Genomic DNA, 19,860 nt, shown 5'->3' with positions numbered 1-19,860 from the left:
GTAGATACTGTATTGTCATCCTGGCAGGCTGCTCCTGGCATGTAACCGCCTTCAGTGCTGCTGAAGATCTTTGACTCTGAAAGAATTTGATTTCATTGCCAGAAAAAGAGATTATTCCTTTGCATTGTGCATGGTGAGTGTCTCAGAGGAATCTTGGGCAAAACATTGTTTGTCATATTACTGCTATGGTCAGTGGCTGGAAATTTTCACAGAATTATTTTCCCTTTCAACACCTCCTTATTTGTTAGATAGTGAGCCAGACAGGAGATAAGGTATCAGAACATATCGGTATGAAATAAATATGTTCTCCTTTTCATATGTGTTTTCAAATAAAATGAGTTTCATGAGAAAATAGCAAGCACATGGGTCATTCTAAACACTCTGTAGAGACAGGTAGTTTATTTTTCAAGGATGAGCATCTTTCAGAAAAATCTAAATAGAGCAGCCTAACATACCACTAAAGAGGATTTTCCAATCTGCGTCACAAAAATATGCTATTTCTACTGTTGGGACATGCGCTTATTCACAGGTTAAGTCTTTTAAAAGATAGTAGAAAAACATGTTATTTGATACCCATTTAAATACTCTGTCCCTAATGCATTCACAGATTCACACAGATTCACAGATTAGGGGTTGGAAGAGATCTCTGGAGATTATCTAGTCCAACTCCCCCTGCTAGAGCAGGATCACCTAGAGCGTGTTGCAGAGGACAGCATCCAGTGGGACCTTGAATATCTCCAGAGAAGGAGACTCCAAGCTCTCTGGGTTCTTATGTTGAGATGGAACTTCCTGTGTTCCCATTTGTGCCCATTGCTCCTTGTCTTGTCACTGGGCACCACTGAGAAGATTCGGACCCCATCCTCTAGACACCTACCCTTCAGGTATTTATAAGTGTTGTTGACATGCCCTCTCACTTCTCCAGGCTAAACAGACACAGCTCTCAGCCTTTTCTCATATGGAAGATGTATCATGGGTCTAGTCTGCAATCTCAGTTTAGTACATGCCCTGTGGCTGTGCCTCATACCCTGAGATACAAACCGGTTAAATGGTTTTCAGTGCAGTGCATAAGCACAGCTTATGTATGCATGTATATACATATGTGTGTGTGCTCTGTGTATTTTTATGTAAGTATATATAGAAATGGATATTCATATATGCATAGATGGCAACTGTCTGCTAGCTGAAACAGGGAACATGTTGAAACATCACGTTGTTTGCCTGAGAGGCCTGGGTGCCTCTCTGAGAGGCACATGGACAAGACCAGCACTGCCAGAACTGGGGTGCATTACACTGATGGAGAGGCTTAATCGGATTGTAAGGCAGGTGATACTCTAGCTTGCACAAAGGGTGATTTATTAAGTTGTGGATTTACTGAGAAGGATGAAAATATAACTGTGTGCAGTAAACTAAAAGAGAAAATATATTTGTGAAATTTGAAATGATGTAACCAGAAATAATAATCAAACACCCAGCAGAGAAACATATTATACCAACAAATAGATGAATTTTGCAATTGGGAGAGAATCAAATGGTTTGTCACAAGGCACTGGGATTAAGGAAGTGGTTGGGATATAATTAATGTACCAAGGTGAAGTAAAAGGCAAGCCTGCAGTGGGTGAGAGTGACTAAGAGGGGGTTCAGCAATGTTTAGTGACTCACTTTGTCTACATTTTTCGTCACCAGCAGTGACCAGTGGGAAACTGTTCAGAAGGAAATATAAAACATCTTGCAAAGGGGCTTACAGGCTGACTGTACTCCAAGGAGCTTTCCTTCCTAACAGCTAAAAGTAACCTGGCTTGATAGATACCTGTATGCCATTTAACAGTAATTTACTTGACCTCTGGATGCTGTTGTCGCCTTTAGAAAAAAATCTTTTTTTTAGTTCTATTATTTTGATCTTCCATCTTGTGATTATTAACTCCCTAAATTAATAGCACCAAAAAATTGTCAAGAAAAAGTATTTTTAAATGTTTAAAAATAATTTTTCACTTTCCTTCCCCCTACCTTTTGAGCTAGGAGGAGATCATACCAGATCACAACTGACTTTTATCTCCACCAGCTGACTGAGAAGGCAATGCTGACTATAATTTTGCAAGGATTTCCAAAGGTATTTTATAGATTGGTTAGAAGCAGTTTTTTGGTGCTCCAGATATTTAATACCACTACAAATAAAAGCTTTGTAAAACGCTGTAGTAAATTTTTTCAGAGTTATTATTTTATGCTGCTGTACAGGAAAATTTCACATCTCTGAACATCGCTCAGGACAGCAGCAGCTAGTCTTTACATTTTAGATATCGTCATTCTGGTTATTTATAATCACATTGTAACAGGACATATTTTTCTTGCCTCATCAGTGGACCACAGAGTTGACACTGTTGGTTCAAAGATAAAAGGGTGCCCTACATATGAGGTTTGAAAATAGAATATTTTAAGAAGCTTTGCTAAGTTCTAATATTTGTTAAAACCAAACTTTATAGGTTTGAGTTTGGGGTTTATTTTTTGACTGTTTTAAGAATTATTCCTGGCTGTTGTGGTGCCAATAAAAATGACTGCCTGCAACATAAATCTTGAAATGTCCAGGTTTTCTTTCCCTGATATGTAGTTCTGTGAAACACCCCTAATTCCAATAGTGGGTGAAGAAAATAGAGAACATACATATATTACACAGAGTGAGAGGAAAGCACAAGGTAAAGGTCGGCATTTGAGGGACAGAATATTCTTTAGAGAATAAGAAAAGAGGATTTACAGCCTGAAAGGACACTTTCAACCACCAAAAACAGTCTAACTCCAGACAAAAGAAGCACTAAAATATGAATATAGAAAGGATAATGAAGAAGCCTGAAGGATAGTAGCAGAATTAGGTATGGCTCTTTTTCAGTTGGAACAACCTCTTCTCATTTCCTCATCCCTGCCCTTTTTCCCAAGCATGAAGAAGGTTCAGGAGGTCGTGCTTGTTTCAGATAAATTGCTATGTAGGGATGTCAGTCTTTCCTTCCCACAAGGCTCTGCAGGGCTAAGGTGCAGCCCTGACATCCAGAGGTTATTAGGTACATAGCTGTCTGTGCCTGCCCTGAGGTAGGCAAGATCTATACTTGGATCTACAATCTAAAAGAAACCAGAGAGGATTTTGTCCTCTGTTTTATAAGGCCTGGTTTTAGGTCTAATTGGGGTGGAAAGAAAGGAAGGATTGAATCTGCTGTGGGCAGTTTTATTCCCTTTGCAACTGTTAAAACCTCTCCTGTTTGAAGCTGTGGCAGTAGGTTTCATTCAGGGGTAACAGGCTATTTATATTTTGCATTTTCACTAGAGATGTATTTCTAGTAAAGAATAGCATGTATGGTATTGTGTTTTGATAAGGTTTTAAGGGACAGTTTATGTTCATACAAAATGTTCTCCTTAACTCATTAAAAAGATAAAGCAGTAAATGAACACATTTTACAAGAGAATAGGTCTAGCCTCCGAAGTATGCAAACCACTTCTGCCATGTGCTTTTTCTCAAGTTTAGTTTGTAGAAACACTGCTGTAAAGTATGAATTGCTTATGTTAAAAATATGTGCTTTTAGATGAAATTGAATTTCTAAGAGGGAATTAATCTATTTAGCCTGATGTCAAGTAACAGTAACACAATTAATTTTAATTATGGGTTTAACACCAGAGTCAAGATTTGTTGGCTGAAGTACAGGGAAGATTTTAGAAAAGCTCTGAGTCTGATTAGACAGCCTCACACAACTTTTTTCTTGAATCTAAGTTAAAATTCTGGGTGCAAAATTGGGGATTAGCTTTAAATCACAAAGGATAAAGAACAGTAGTTGTTGTTCAGAAAATAAGGGTCCACGAGCTTCATCTTGTAAAAGTAATCTTTTTGTAAATCCATGAGGCAAGTTTTAAAATATTCTACATCAGAATACTTTGACAGTAGTGAGACACAAATCTGTGCTGGAGGACAACTTTATTGGATTTACTGTGCTCCCCATCAATTCAGTCTATTTAGGTGGTTTTGGTTGTGATTTTCTTTTAAAATTTGCTCTGGAAAAAAATCTAATAATTATTTTTGGTTGGTATTTATACAGAGAGATTCAGGTAGGAATAACAGGAAATTAAACATCAGAAGGAACTGCTATTGGATAGTGTTACATGGATAGAGTGGCCCTCTGAACCATTTGAGAGAACCTGCAGGAGTTAACACATCTCAGGGACTGTTTCCAAGGGTAGTTTGAATGCAGCCACCCTGTTTTATGGAACAGTGAAGATTAATAGGATGGAAAAAGACGGTGTTGTGCTAACAGGCCTCTGGGCTGGAAAATAGTATTAAGCACTCCAGATCTGGCGTTATGTAGAAGACAGACATTTACACTCAGAACTGCCACTCTTGCTCCACCTCAACTCCTTCAGTGATTTCTTTTTCACCACTTACTCTTGCTTTAGACCATTCCCAACTCTTAGACGTGTATTTTTGTGCACGTTAAGAATCATTTGGAATATTGTAAGACTTATCACTTATCTGGGATGATAATTTAATATTTGTTGCATGTTTTTCCTAAATGGGCTTTACATGTCAAAGTACATTTTTTCCCCATCCAACTTAAAACTAGGCACAAAGAGCATTTAATCCCTTAAATTCCCTACTCACTCATTCCTCAGTTACTTGAAAGGAAGATAAAAAGGGAAAAAACCCAAACTAGAACTTTTAGGTCTTGCCTTCTTTTTGCTCTCCTATGGAGGGAATGGAGCCTGCAGGTACCTGCACAATTTATAGAGTTATTGTAATAAAGTGTATAATATTGTGCTATTCATCACAACAACATTCCTCTCTTATTACCTCCCTCAAATTAGGATTGAGAAATGCTGGTATTAATCAGCATAGTGCTCTTGAAGAGGAAATCTTTAAACACGTGGAACTTGTTTAACAATGTCTAAAGGAACCTGTGGTTACTTCATCCTTTAGTGTAGTGGTCCCTTTTGCCTTATGTCAGTGAAACTGCCTGAAGTCAGCTTGTTTGACACACAGCAGTCTAGAGATTGTCAGCCAGAAGCATTGGAGAAAACACCCTGTTTTAGGTCACTTTGACTCTTTTGTTACACCTTACATTTGTTGTTTTACATCTTGATCTATGATACTTCAGTCTCCCTGTGAACTGTGTATGGATTCTTGAAATACGTGGCTCCTCAGCTCCTCCTCAAGGATAAAGCTCTGAACCCCTTAAATCCTGCTTATATGAAAGAATTCTTGCAAGTGGGTGACCCTAAGAAGTTCGTGTTGGTGTTTAACTGCAAATTTCCTCATTTCCTCAAATCTGGTATTTTTTCCTCTATGAACATATTATGCTATTTCATGGGTGTTTTATTCTTTGTTATTCCCCTTCTTCATTTTGGCTTTATGCCTACTCATGTGCATCGAGGCAGTCAGATGCCACTGGGATTGTACATGTACCTAAGATAAATGAAGTCCTGTTTGTTCCTTCAACTTCTATTAGAAATTGCGTATTGCTGAATAGAATATTGCACACGTTCTTTAAGAATGCTAGGCAGTGTCAGATGTGGGCTTTCTTTAATCAGATTCTGCATATGGTTTATTAAATTGTTAAAGGTCATATGCTCAAGTGGATAAAAAGGCAGTTGGTATTTTGAAAGTAATTATTGTCACATCCTGCAATTGCAAGTGATATAGGGAATGGTAAAAGCAAATGTTTGCATTACCTGTTGACCATGATAAAATACGGCTAAAAGGAACATTGCCATCAGTAGTAAAGATGCCTCCTTTGTACCCAGGAAGTCTGTGCTGGAAAAAAAAAATAAAAGTGAAATACAGTTATTGATTTGTCAGTGTTGTAATTGTCCAGAAGTTTCATTTCATAGTGCACCCTGGTACTTTTTGTTCTTTAAAAAAATCCCCTGCGTTTGAAAACATGACTTGGGAATAATTAGCTCAAGAGAACAGAAGTGTAATTAGCGTGCTCACTGTTTGGGGACAAATTGTGGCCCTACAGTAGGTACATAGAAGGTGATGAACTTTCTCTTACACAAGCTGTGTGTCGGTCATTCTTTTTTCCTGAGAGCTTAGTAAACAATGACGAACATTACAGGCCCTGCAGAGTACAGGAGGTGGGATCTGGATGGGGAAAGGTTGGGTCTGGAGCTGGGAAAGGGAAACTTCCAGACTGTGAAAGTAAAAGCCCAGTGAATGAGCCTAGAGATAAAAAATGATCCCAAGGCAGGCAATGAAAGGTAAACATCCACTTTTTGTGAGGAAGGCTCAGAGCAGTGAGTTAAGGAAGGAGGTGTGGATCAATGTGGAATTAAAAAAAAAAAAAAAAACAAACAATAACTAGGACTGTTTTTACTAGCCACAAAGAGGAGAGCAGAGAAGAAATGTCTGCCTGTGACAGGAGAAGTGAAGGAAACTCTTGCAGACAGTAGGGAAGCAATGGAACTGATCTGAGAATGTACTATTTGCATGAAATCTGCTGCACGAAATCAGTGACCTGCTGTGTATGGAGCATGAAGAAAGTGTGACTTAGTAAGCTGAATGGGGTCCAGAGCAGTTAAAGTGAGTTTCAAACATGAGGAGATATTAGTTATGTGGAAAAGTCACAAAACTGAAGAAATAGAGTATCTCTGTGATAGCAGGGGATTTAAAAAGTCAAGTCAAACAAAAAAAAAAAAAAAGCCCAACAAAACCAAACAACCAGAGATAACGACATTTTTCACAGGAGGACTCCTGTGACAGAACTCAGAAAGAGCAGAGCTTGATGGTGACTTAATAAAAAGGAAACTTTTTTGTGAAAGGTAATTGAACTGACTTTGTGGGCATAATTAAGAATTTATTGTCAGGAAATGCACCACTATAGGATAAGTCATCAATATAGATCAAAAGACGGGCAGGAAGCTTTTTTGTAAAGATTTTAGAATCAATGTTTCCTATTCTGAGGTTGTCTGAAATACAACCTCCCAAAAATTTCATTCCAGAAAGACCCCTTGTACAGAGGCTAAGGGCAAGAGCCTCAAAAGTCTTAGTTATGAACTCACCTGTCATTGCACACTGTGGCAGCTATAGCCACAAATATATGAGCTGATTGAATTTTGTAGAGTTGCAAAACTTTTTATTCAGCTAATTGGTATATCTAAAAAAAGAGATAATTTTCTGAGTGCACAGCTTTGAACCTCTTGCCTCCTAATGTCAGAGCTGAAGTTTAGGCCCTTGTACTGAGTGTGGAGCATCTCAACTGCATTCCCTGTGTCCTGGGCTGTTTCTACTCTAGGGGATATTCCTGGCTCTTCCTTACTATTTGGTGAGAAATGTCACTTGAGAGTTTCATTGACACAGGGAATAGAAACTCCTGTGAAGTCTATAAGATTTTCACACAAGAATCTTTCTTTTCCATGCTTGATTTGTGACAAAAATTAAAGACCATGATCATGACATTTACATATATTTAGTTAGCCAAAGTATTGTTTACCACCATTTGTCATATTTGACGGGGTCTGAATATACTAAATGTCATATTAGTCTGAAGAAGCATAACTGGCATTAGAAAAAGTGTGTATGGTGTTACTATGTGTAACCATGTTTTTATAGTGAGAACTAATTGCCCTGCAAATCCTTGCTTTTCTGTCATTCTGAGGACCATTATTTGGCACATACTTGCAAGGACAAGCAACTGCAATCCTAAATTGGTCAAGTGGCAAAAACTGAAGAAGTGCTTCTTTGAATGAGCTAAATCACTGCTGCTCTAGATTCAGTTAGTGCACCTCTGACTTCAAATTACTGTGGATGTTGTGTCCTCCTCTTCAACTCCTCTTGCTGGGAAGGAAGGCTGGGAGGGTGAGTCTGTCCATCCAAATGGGATCATCCCCGTGTCCCTTATATCTTTTACACATTGTAGTTTGAATTTTATTCATTCCCTTGCCCCTAAAAATGTCAGTTTGTCACTCCTGTTTTCTTAAATTGAGGTGAGAGTTTCGATCAGTATCTCTGGAGTTTTCAAGAATAGAAGCAACTACTGTATATGCACTCTAATGCATATTTTTAGCAACACAGACAGACTATGGGAGATATCAAAGACAAGCCCTGTTCGATATTTAAATGCCCTCATGAAATTAAAATGTTAATAAAAAGGTCTGAGAAAGAATCACATAAATCTTTTTGGATTAGTCATTGCCTCTTGCAACTATCACTCCATGGTTAATTATGGTGCTATCCTATGCGTGTATACTTTGGCAAGAGTTGACCAATTACCTTATTAAAAAGCAGTTCCTAAAAGGGGCTGTGAATACTTACTCTCCATTGTGGTTAAAGTTGTCGTATTGAAGAAAAAGGGAAGCATAAATGGTCTCAGTCAGCAGAGAATAAATTGCAATCATGATGAGAAGTACTGCCAGCTTCAGAACAGAGTTGAGACGAAGAAAGACTGCACAAGTCACCATTGCCAGCACGCCAGTGAAGACAAAATACTGAATAGAAAACAGCAGTGGTTATTTTCAGTGATGAGTTACTGCATATTCACTCCACAAATATCTACATAAATAATCAAGGGTATCAGAAACGTAAAATAACATACCCTTAAATTCAGTGCTCAGTTAAGCCCTCTTAGGGTACAGGGCACTTTGGAAATAAGGGTTTTTCTAACCTAGAATGTGAAATTACAAATTGTCTATTTTGCATGGCACCTCCATGTTAGCAGAAATCCTCCTCTGGGTCTTTATGGCATTTCATTGCACTAGAAGGAAAGGGCATCTTGTATAGTGAAAGGAGGGTAAGGAAAGATCCTGTGTGTAGTATGTTATTGAAAAGATAACGGAGAGAAAATAATTGATATTCCTTTGGATTTTGAACTTCCACAAGACCCACATTTATCAGCATGGGAGAACCATTAATCCTTTTCCCATGTTACTTGAAGAGATCATAAAGCCACAGGTTTGGGAGGATTTTTATTATTATTTTTTTAAATATTTTATTATTGCAGGCTGAGCATAGTTACATTGCTCTCTTGAAATATGATGCCTGGAAGTTTTATTCATATCTCATTTTCAAATCTCTTCATTGTCTCATTTTTCTCAATGATTAGTCATCTGTCAAATATGATCCATGCAACTGATACTGAGTATAGAGGGACAATCATGGCCACATGCCACTCAGGTTTAAAATAGCATCAACACCCACAGCCCAACTGTAGTTTAAAGAAACTCCTATCATACAGCTTTAGGAGATATAGCATTCATTTTTCTGGGTACAGTTTTTCTTTAGTACAGTTTCTCTGTGGGAAAGTTTGCACCCCTGCAAGTTGTATCATATGCCATATGACTTTCTAAGCAACATACTTTTTTATCTGCACATGGCAAACCAACCCATTGATTTTTTTGTATGCTTGCTTATCATAGAGAGGATATTTTTTTCTCCAATTTATAATTTAAAATAACTACAGCAGAATGACTGCTGGTTTTGCTATGTAAGAAGTATTAGTCTCCATTAGCTTTACATGGATTAACTAGTGTGTTTTATTACAATAGCTTCACTGAATCATTGCTGGATGTTTTCCCTGCATAAAGGTTCTTCACGAAGTTCAAAGTTTAGAACGTGGTTGCAATGCCCACTAGACCATAAGATTAATTCCTTTTGTAACCCGCCTCTCCTTTTTCTATCAGCATATGGACAGATGCAAAGGTTCAGCTTCACAATGTTGTTGAGGCACCTGACCACCAGAACACAGCTTGTTTATTCCAGGTATTCATTGTCATGCAATCTTTGTGGAATTGTGCTTCAGATTCAAATGTTCGCTCAGAAATACCTCAGGATAGGAACAGATGTCCGTAAAAGAGGCAGATGAATTGAATGTCTGGTTCTTCAGGGCTATTGGTTTGTCAAAATCACACCATAGCTGTAAAGAAAGAAAACAAAATCAGGGCTAAATTGTACCTTGGTGACCAAGGGTGGCTGGGTTCAGGGATGGAACTGTCTGACCTGCTGCTCTCCATGCCTGATACCTAACTTGTATCAAGGATTTAATGGACAGGAAGAAGACATACTGTGGAGACGAAATGGAAGGGAGGAGCTACTCAGGATACAGACATTCAGCATCTGAGTAGCCTTCCTAGCTTGTTGACAAAGGGGAAAGATCTTCAGAGTTCAGGAGTTTCAGAGGACTGATGTTGGACTGTCTCAAAATGTCTACACTTTGCTGTTAACTATAGAGAAAATTATTAAACTGGTAGCATAAAATCAAACTGCATGTGTGCACTTGTCTGCAAGCAGTTTTTTCTGCCATGTTAGAATCGTTTTGATTGGAAAGCAGACTTTTAAGATCCTCAAGTCCAACCATTAACCTAACACTGCCAAGTGTTGCTCTGGACAGTGTTATCTTCTAAATGTGGGATAAAGTCCTGTGGGATCATGCAGAATTGGCTTGTGCTAAAGCATAGCATGGGCCCAGAACTGCAACTGCGAGACCTGGAATAGAAGGGAATGAAAATCCATTCATGATATAATGGTTTTGAGTCTGTAATATTGCCTTTTGCTGTTATGACCTGCCTTCATTTTAATGGTATTCCAACTGTATTAAATATAAACAAAACAGCAGTGTTGAGTTGCAATACATCATGGTTTCAGAAAAAAATAATTAATGGTTTTGTATTTTGACAAAATACAAAAATTATTAAATTTAAAGCAGATGGATTCTTCTGTTACATATATTAAACCAATCTGGATGTTTATACTAGGTCATTTCATCAACCTGGTATGCACAAGCTAGTTCCCCGTCTTTCTTTCCAACAGAGTTAGAGAGTTTGTTTAATGAGGCCCGATTTCTTATAATTAAATTCTAATGAATTTTGAACTTGGCACTCTCTCATTTGTTCTTTCAGCAATTCAGCCATCTCTGCAATGCAGCAACATTTTCTAGGTTGTCTGTGCAGTCATCTGTAACAACAGATAGTTAATGGTACCTTCTGGAAGTTTATGTGGTGTACAGCACCTCTCTACAAGGCACAGTGCCATGAGAACCACTCTGGGTGTTTCTTTTTAAATGACCTTCAGATCAGAAACTTTATTCTAATTTTATAACAGTAAGAACACAGTTGATACAAAGAACTACTCACAGGCTGAGACAGTTGGGCTTGTTCAGCCTGGAGAAGAGAAGGCTCCGGGGAGATCTGATAGCGGCCTGCAAGTACCTGAAGGGGCCTACGAGAAAGCTGGGGGAGGACTTTTTAGAAGGGTATGTAGTGATAGGATGAGGGGGAATGGTTTTAAATTGGAAGGGGGTAGATTTAGATTGGATATTAGGAAGAAATTCTTCATTATGAGGGCAGTGAGACACTGGCACAGGTTGCCCAGGGAAGTGGTAGATGCTCCCCGGCTGGAAGTGTTCAAGGCTGGGATGGACGGGGCGTTGAGCAGCCTGGTCTAGTGAGAGGTGTCCCTTCCCATGTCAGGAGTGTTGGGACTAGATGATCTTTAAGGTCCCTTCCACCTCTAACCATTTTAAGATTCTACTATTCTATGATTTACCCACCCAGCCCCAGTTAAACCAAGGCCTTGTGGGTCTTGTTAGAAATCATCTTGGTCCCCTCCAACTGGATGCATATAGCTCAAGAGTGAGATGGATTATCTGTTCTTAAATACATGCAGGTTCCTCCCGAGTGCTGCCATTCATACTGTGGAACCCCAGGAGCTGCTAAGGTACCTACTTCATGGAAGTAGCTTTTTATTTTTGGTCTGTTTTGGGTTTTTTTTGGGGGGAGTGTGGGGTTTTTTGGTTGGTGTGTTTTTTTTCTTTTTCAAGGCCGTACAGAAAGAAGTTAAAAGCAAACTATTATTATGGCAGGATTTTGGCATATGAAATAATGAGGTTATATGTGGTTTCCTGTAGGGATCAGGACTTAGTGACACAAGTCATTGTCATTCTAAATATATGACAATAAATATTACTGTTTACTGCATAATATTCATGCATTAAATAAACCCATCAGCATATAAGTAAAAAAGAATCTTCATTTTGACTGCTTTGGGATTAGCTACGCCACAAGACAGCAGTGGGCATAATCTTAAAAAACAATCCACAAAGAGATCGGTGCAAATAATGCTATTATCATATCCACATCAAATTGGGTGTGGATAGCCCTGTGGAGGTCATCTTGTTTCAAGAGCAAGATTAGTTCTACTAAAATCTTTCTTGACAGATATTTGGCGAACATGATTTTAAAACCTCTAAATTCTACAACACTCCTCAGCGATCTATACTATAATGAACTGCTCTCCTTATCTTCAGGAAGTTTTCTGCTCTATTTAACATCCTGTCATTTGCTGTATTTATAGTTTCTCTGTAAGGATAGCATTCAGTGGCTACATTCTTTTTTGTCCAGCTCAGTCTCTTATCAGTTACTGTATGCAGATGTTCAAAACCTGGCTGGATGTTTTTCTGTGCAATTTAGTCTAGGTGATGCTGCTCTGGCAGGGGGTTTGGACTGGATGATCTTTCAAAGTCCCTTCCAACTCCTAACATTCTGTGATAGTGTTTCACTGAAAAAAAAGACAGATACTGAGTCCTAGCATATTGGCAACCTGAATTCAGACATGGGAGAATGACAGCAGTAGAATGTAATAAAATCTCCTGTCTGGTAGCAAAAAAAAAAAAAAAAAAAAAAAAGAAGCAAACCCTGGAAGTATCAGGCTTCAGCATAAGTACTGCAATGATATAATAATGATGATGATGATAATAATAACGGGATAACTGTTGCTGTTGTTGCATTGTTACAGTTGCTATTGCTATTACTGTCACTAAGTGTTTTCTTGGTCTCATCTAGAAGGAAATAAATATTTACAAAGAATAAAATTCAGATGAAAAAGGACTGCTTCATCCACAGCCAAAAGGGGCCCTACAAGAGGAAAGAGTGATGAAAATGTTACTTTTAATCTATCTGGGAGATATTTACTTTCTTCTTGGCTTGAGCTTCAGCACCTGTCAGGTTGTCTGACATGATAATCTGCCTAATTCATGCAAAGCTGTCTCATATTTCTGAAGACATCCAGATAATCACGGCTCTGCTGTATTTGAATTTGTTTTATATGTGTGGTACAAAGACCCTGCTCTTTTCCATGTGATACTGAGGAGAGCCACACCCAAAGTATTCAGTGACATGTATTTTTATCTAAACGCAGTTGCTAAGCAAATCTTGAGACCTGCATTTCTTCCATCATATATATGACATGATATGAATATATATTGATATATATCAGTATATATCAGATATGCTGATAACCTTTGCTGTAGAGTTATCACACTTTAGGGTCTTAGTGGAGTGGTGCATGTAAGGACCCCAATCAGACCAAAAACCGTGCGTGTACAGTAGAGAGAAGATAATCTCTTTACTTGGACCAGTATGATAAAAAAGTAAATCTTATGGGATGCTCGTTTTTGTGTGCCAACTATAAAGCTAGCTGAGAGTGACTATTCCCATGGCTTAGTAATTCATCGAAGATGAATCTGGGCTGAAGTGTTTCATTACAGTACGAAATGAGCAAAAGGCAAGGTACCTTTACAAGTTATACTTTGAAATATTTACACACTGTGGCTACTGCCTCAGCTTGACCTGCTTTGTCTTTTATTTAAAGATATTTTCAGAGTTTTTTGACACTTTTCTTTTTTAAAATAATCTAACTATCGAGAGAACTGTGATATGAGGAATTTACTATCTATAAACATTAATTGGATCGACAGTCTTTAAGAAAATATATCAGCATGTTTGAAACTTACAAGTGGTCCTCAAAGGGTGGATATATTGAACAGAAAGTAGCAAAAGTGTTACAAAAAATCAATGATACTCGTGAGGGAGAAATAATTAGATATTTGAGAAATACAAGGTTTAAGCAACAGATTGAATTTCCTGAAGCTGTGGTACTTTGCCTTTTGTATTTAAATCATAGCTGGCTTATAAACACATTAGTTAACAAGTCCTGTAGCAAGCTTAATAATTCATAAATCATTTTCTCCTGTATGATATTCCCCGGTTCCCTATGAAGCTTACGATATTGATGATGGCTCCAAGAAAATTAATCAGAATGGATGCAAATATAATCACATTCCTGGCCAGGTAGGTCTCATTAATCCAGCAGCAGGTTTTCCGGAGCATTAAAGGTAAACATTTGTAATCCTCTGCTGTAGTGATTAACACAAGAGCGGAGTGCAGCATTATCAGAATAGAAAACTGAATGACCATTGGTATCACCCTGGAAAGAAAAATGAAAAAGAAAGAGATTCCAGCATTAAACCTTAACACAATACCACCACTAATAAAAATAAATATGTAAACAGTTAAGATTAGGAAAAATGAGCTGTCATAAATCTGAGACAATTAGTCTTAGGAAAAACCCCAGAGAAAGCAAAGATTTATTCATGTTCCATAGGTCTGCCATTGCTTCATAAGGTTTCTTGCTGAGAAGCTGCTGCTGAAGTAACGAGCCAGGGAAATCATCACCTCCATGTGTCTACAGAGAGCCTCAGTGGTAGGAACATCCTTTCCTTAGGGACCCAGTTATCTCTATGTTTCCTTCAGAGTGAAACTATTCAGCCTGTAAGAACCTGATGCCGCTGATGTATGAACTGGCTCCCACTCTAGTTAGAGTAGTTTGTGGACAGTTTAATAGAGTTTTGTTTTGTATACAGCATAACACAGCTGCCTTAAACTCATACTGTACTGAGGGTCTTAGACTCTAAAGTAAGCACAATAATGCAGCCTGTTTTCTGGAGTAAGTAATGATAAAATAATTACAGATATACAAGACTTTCCTCATTTTAATTAATAGTGGATCAATCGCAGCTAAGAATCCCATTGGTTTCTAAAAATCAAAAGAATGGATCTACTGTTTTCGTGAAAGCCATTTAAAATGGAAAGCAGATGAAAAGGTGTTGTATGATCCAAACATGTTTAAATAAACACATCATTTGGTATATTCTGTAAGTTCTGTTCTTGCTGGTGTGATTCTCAATCAAGTATTATAAAATGTGTATACAGAATAGACAGGTTGATTCCTTTGAACAAACTGTTACACCCAACAATGTCTTGCATTATATTTTTCTAAATCTATTACATTTTCTTGCTTAAATCTCGGATCTGAAGTCAATCAAGTAATCGACGTGGTTGGGATATGCACTAAATTGTTTTACATCGTTAAGAAATAAGCACTCAGCACTTCACAAGCCAAGATTTTTGTCACCATTAGTGCCAGTCATTGTCTCTCTGTGTCTTTTTTTGCAAAGATCAGACCCATTCAAAATAAAAGAAACTCCTGCAAACCTTTCCTCTCTTCTCTCTGCTTTTCTTTGCCTGTTCATTACAAAGATTACTATGTGACATGAATACAGGATACAGTGGAGCTTCCCACAAAGGTCACATCACTTCCAGTGAGGTCACTCAGGAGTAAAGCTTGCTTTTGAGAGAAGGAACATTGTGACTAAAACCAAACTCTATAATGAAGGGGATAGTGAAAAATGAGGAAACAAAGATTGGGGCAGGACCCACAGATTTCATACTGTGTTACAAAAGTTTTTGGTTTTGGAAGGTTTTAGAAAGATACACTCATTTAAGACTTGCTGAAAGTCCCAAGGCTACCACAGTGCAATGCTGCTTTGAGAGTAGCTTCTATCTGTGGAAATATATAGAACGCCAAGGGAGAGACAGTTAATAAAGCCAGTGAAAAGATGAACAATATGTTCATGGAGAACTAGTCAAGAGGGCTCAACAAGAGCTGTGTAGTTTAGCAGTGCGTTATTCAGGTGGAAGGAACCTTGAGATCCACTGTGTGACCTCTTCTCTAGTGGGTATACTTTGCACCCGGGGTATAGACACTGACAGGTAGTTATGTGAAATTAATTCCTTCAGTTTCTCACACTACAGTAGTGTGCAATAGCCTTCTTGCTTTCCAAAGCCAAATGACTAAGATCCTCTTTGGAAGTGATAGTTTCTATCTATATCTTAGATATAGATAGACAGTCTATATGTGCAGATGCAGCCTAGCAGTTCAGCAGACCTAACCTGACCCAGCTCTACATGAAACCAAATTAAGACTTTCAAAAAGATTAGGGTCAAGGCTCAAGAGGTCAGGCCCGAGGACACTAAACATGAGTTCTTATTTTGGACTGCCCAACTGTAAATGTAAGACATAGTGCTTTTGAATTAACGCACTATAAAGAGAGTATCTAGGGACCTAAGTCTGGAATATTAATCCAAAATACAGCATAGCCTGCTTAAGTGCTTGAGAAACCATGGCTTTGTATTTGTTCATAATATAGGTAATAAAAATTCTTCCACTGTAGCTCCTGGGTTGAACACTGGTGTAATTGTTCCTTGTCTATGCCTGCTTGAGATAAAAACAAAACTGAAGTCTGCATACCTATGACCTCTTAGATGATCAATCCAATATCTGTGTTAAGATTATATTTTGGCAGCATGCTGATAAAATCAAGAACAGCAGAAGACATAGACAAGGTTAGAGGAATGGGAACAAACTCATAATATTCTTCTGTCCATGAACTTCTCCCAGAACTAGGACACTTGGGTTGGTAACCTTCTTCATTCAGGACTAAGTGCTTTTATTTCTAGGGGTTCCCTTACTGTCAAGATCAAGTGAAGTTTGAAATGGAGCTTTTGCTTTCCCTCTTCTTCTGTACAGTCACAAATCAAGACTTGAGCTAGAAGGAAAACTTAGGGAAAACAGAAGATGCAGATGTCTTTCTCCCCCCACAAGAATAATCCAGCGAAAAACTGACAGAAATAATAGCATTTCAGCAGTCTCCTCTAGTATGATCTATTGCCCATATGAGCATATAGAAAGTTCATTGCAGGAAATGAATCAAACACCCAGGCCTCTCAGATGGAGAAGATGAATCACTGCAAGGTTGGCAATGTAATGTAATGGCTTCATAGAGGATAATTACAGCAGAAATATGACATTAATTTATGTCACTTAGAGTAATTTCCCCAACTCAATATTTCAAAGAATGAAAACTATTGCAAAGATTTTTAAATTCAGTGATGTTCCTATCCTGTCAAGGAAAAATACAAATGGATCAAATATTTATCCTGTGGGAGACAGATATAAACTGAGATAAAATTCTGAAATTCCTGTACACAGTAGGTGCAATAATTGAAAGACGATTCCTTTCTTTAACACAAAAGGCAAAATATCTAAGAAACTCCCTGAAGATCCTTAGGAAAGTTTTACGATGATTTAAGTAATGTTTACTTTCACTGAATTTCCAGAAATTTCCAAAAGACCCAGCTCAGAAAATTATTCAAACACTTACTCAAGCAAATATAAAATGACATTTAAGATATTTAAATGAGTTATTGGGAAATGGGTGAGTTACCATGAAGAGTAGGAATTTCAGTTTTCTGATTATTCCATAGATATTATGTCCATGCTTTTCCACTGTAGTTGTTTGCTTCTCTGATACTACTAGAGGTATAGCAGATGACCATGCAGTTATCTCCAAGTCTTTCTGAATCCAAATGCTGCCTAACTTCATGATAACTTCTTCATGTACTCATACCTTGAATCAGTTTTAGAACTGTAATTTAGGAAATTTGAACTTCCAGATTATATTCCTTGTTCAATATGTTTAAGCATATTGAAACCTTCTCTCTAAAAAGCCCTCATCCTGTTATTTTAAGGTTGCTCATCTGTTGACCTTCGTTCATTTAACAGGCATGCTGTTTTAAGACTGAAGCATATTTTTTGAACCAGAGTATCATAACTTGAAAAATGGAGACAAAAATTTTCCTTCTTAAATCTTGATAGTGAATTTCAGCTTCTGAAAGAAAATAGCACCCATGTGGCTTCAAATCTCTCACAAAAGGGAGAATGGTAAATATCCTTTCCCTAAGTAACTTTTGGAGGGGGGGGGGGTCCTTGGTTTGTTCTGTTTTGTTTTAACACCTTTGCTGATCTTATCTTGTAGGAATTTATCTATTTGAACTGATTTATATTTACAGCCTCTTTCAAATTCAATTCACAAAGCATTTCTGAAGTGCAGGGAAAATACACAAGACTTTTTAAGATGGGAAACCAGGAATTAGGACAGCTGCAGGCAGTGTTGTATGTGACTCCTTCTCCCCCAGTTCCAATGGCACTAGACACCCTCACGAGAATTAACAGAGATGAATCTGTGCAGATAGAAAAAAGGGCATGTGTTTTTTCTGGCATAGCAGTGATTGATACAGCAGCAGAAATGTTTTTGGAAAACTGGTTCCATTAATAAGATCCATAAATCTTCTTCTACATACTGAGAAAAAAATACAAATAACAGCTACCAGAAGTGAAGAGTTTTGAATGTGTATTGGAAGATCTTTAAAAAAGATCTTTAAAAACAAACAAAAAGATCTTTAAAAACAAAGTTACTAGTATTAGAGACATATAGCACATAGGCAAGTCAGGTACTACTTTGGGTACTTTCCCAGCTGAGAACTACAGAACACATGGGACACCACTGCTGCAGAGTGCAGTTGTCTGTTGCATCTAACCACCATTTTTGTATTCTTAGACATAAACATGGTGAACCGGATCTTCTAGACACATGATCCAAGAAATACTGCTTCATTACTGTTACACTATAAAAGTCTTATTTCTTACACAACTACTGTATTTTTGGAGTTGTCCTACCCATAATTTAATCTGAGTGTTAGAAACCACCTGAGAATTATGGTTCACCTGGGCATTTCCATTTTAGCACTTGCTGTGTCAAAGACTAAATGGGACTAGAGGCTTGTTTGAGTGGTGATTGTGTTCTGCTGGCTCTGCTATGAAGCTAAAAAACTGACCTTAGTCCTTGTACCCACTCTTGTTTTCTCACTACTAAACAGTTGACACAAATGTCAGTTGCTGGGTTTGACTGTGAAATGTGAACATGGAGGTTTCAGCTGTATCACATTTTCATCATCTTGATAGGAAGCTTTTTCTAGGTCAGCACCAGATAAAAGTAGAAGTGAGAAAATATCTACCAGATCATGTCCATGCTTACTCTTAATGGCACAAGATGGCTTTCCACAGCTGGGTAGTGCGTATCATCAGCAACGAAGCACAGCAGTACAATTTGCTTATGTAGCACGTAAGAAAGGAACCCAAAATAATCACTGATTCCCAAGGTGACTACCAGCCAATGCAGTGAAGCACTGCTACAATTCTGGATCATGTTTTACTTCCACGCTGGAAACAGGCAGGCCATATCATGTCAAACTTTTGGAACCCACTTCCCACTTACCTCAGTGGGGTTCTGCTTAAAAACATAACAACATAATGTCAGTAGATGCTGCTGTCTTACATGATAACGTGTGCTGCAGATTTTATTAGTTCATTCAGTCCCAGAACTGTTATCCTGCTGTTTCCCCAAGAGTGCTTTCAAATATATAGAGATATATTTCTGTATTTACCTGGAAGAAGGAAGTAAGCTTTGGATAGCAGTGATAAATACAAGAACAATAAATGCGCACACCAAGTTTGATTTGAATACTTCATCCCGCATTTGAGAATACTGGAATAAAAAAGAAAAACAGAAGTTAGCTGTTAGCTCATGCAGTAGTTTCATAAAGGCTAATGCATATAGGAGACTTTGGGGAAATTAGCAGGAAGAGCTAATAAATCAACAAACCCTGAATTTGTTTGGGTTTGGGTTTTTATATTTAATGAAACACAACAAATAAATAATTAATGAGCTGGTAAAATACTTTATCCAAGGGAGCAAAACTCTGTAATTTGCAATACAAAGTTGTTTTACTTGGTTGCCTCTTTTTCAAAATTATTGGCTTTAAAAATCCTCAGGTAGATACTAAAGGCTTATGCTGCTGAGTAGAATACTAAATACTCAATTCCTT

General features: G+C 37.8%; 1 protein-coding gene across 1 annotated transcript in view; it reads right to left on the bottom strand.

The window, feature by feature from the left end:
- The window catches only part of ADCY8 (adenylate cyclase 8), a gene marked incomplete at its 3' end in the record, with an annotated part of 128,668 nt that overhangs the window by 14,793 nt on the left and 94,015 nt on the right, over window positions 1-19,860 (bottom strand). The window contains exons 9-13 of the mRNA XM_084279756.1: window positions 19,420-19,520; window positions 14,020-14,221; window positions 9,786-9,875; window positions 8,279-8,451; window positions 5,698-5,779 (exon numbers count right to left, since the gene is read on the bottom strand). Coding sequence (XP_084135882.1) covers window positions 5,698-5,779; window positions 8,279-8,451; window positions 9,786-9,875; window positions 14,020-14,221; window positions 19,420-19,520 — 648 coding nt within the window. The remainder of the gene's footprint in view (window positions 1-5,697; window positions 5,780-8,278; window positions 8,452-9,785; window positions 9,876-14,019; window positions 14,222-19,419; window positions 19,521-19,860) is intronic.

This window comes from Gallinula chloropus (assembly GCF_964237585.1).
Source record: "Gallinula chloropus genome assembly, chromosome: 2".
Lineage (NCBI taxonomy): Eukaryota > Metazoa > Chordata > Aves > Gruiformes > Rallidae > Gallinula > Gallinula chloropus.
This window is presented reverse-complemented; position numbering and strand designations above follow the sequence as displayed.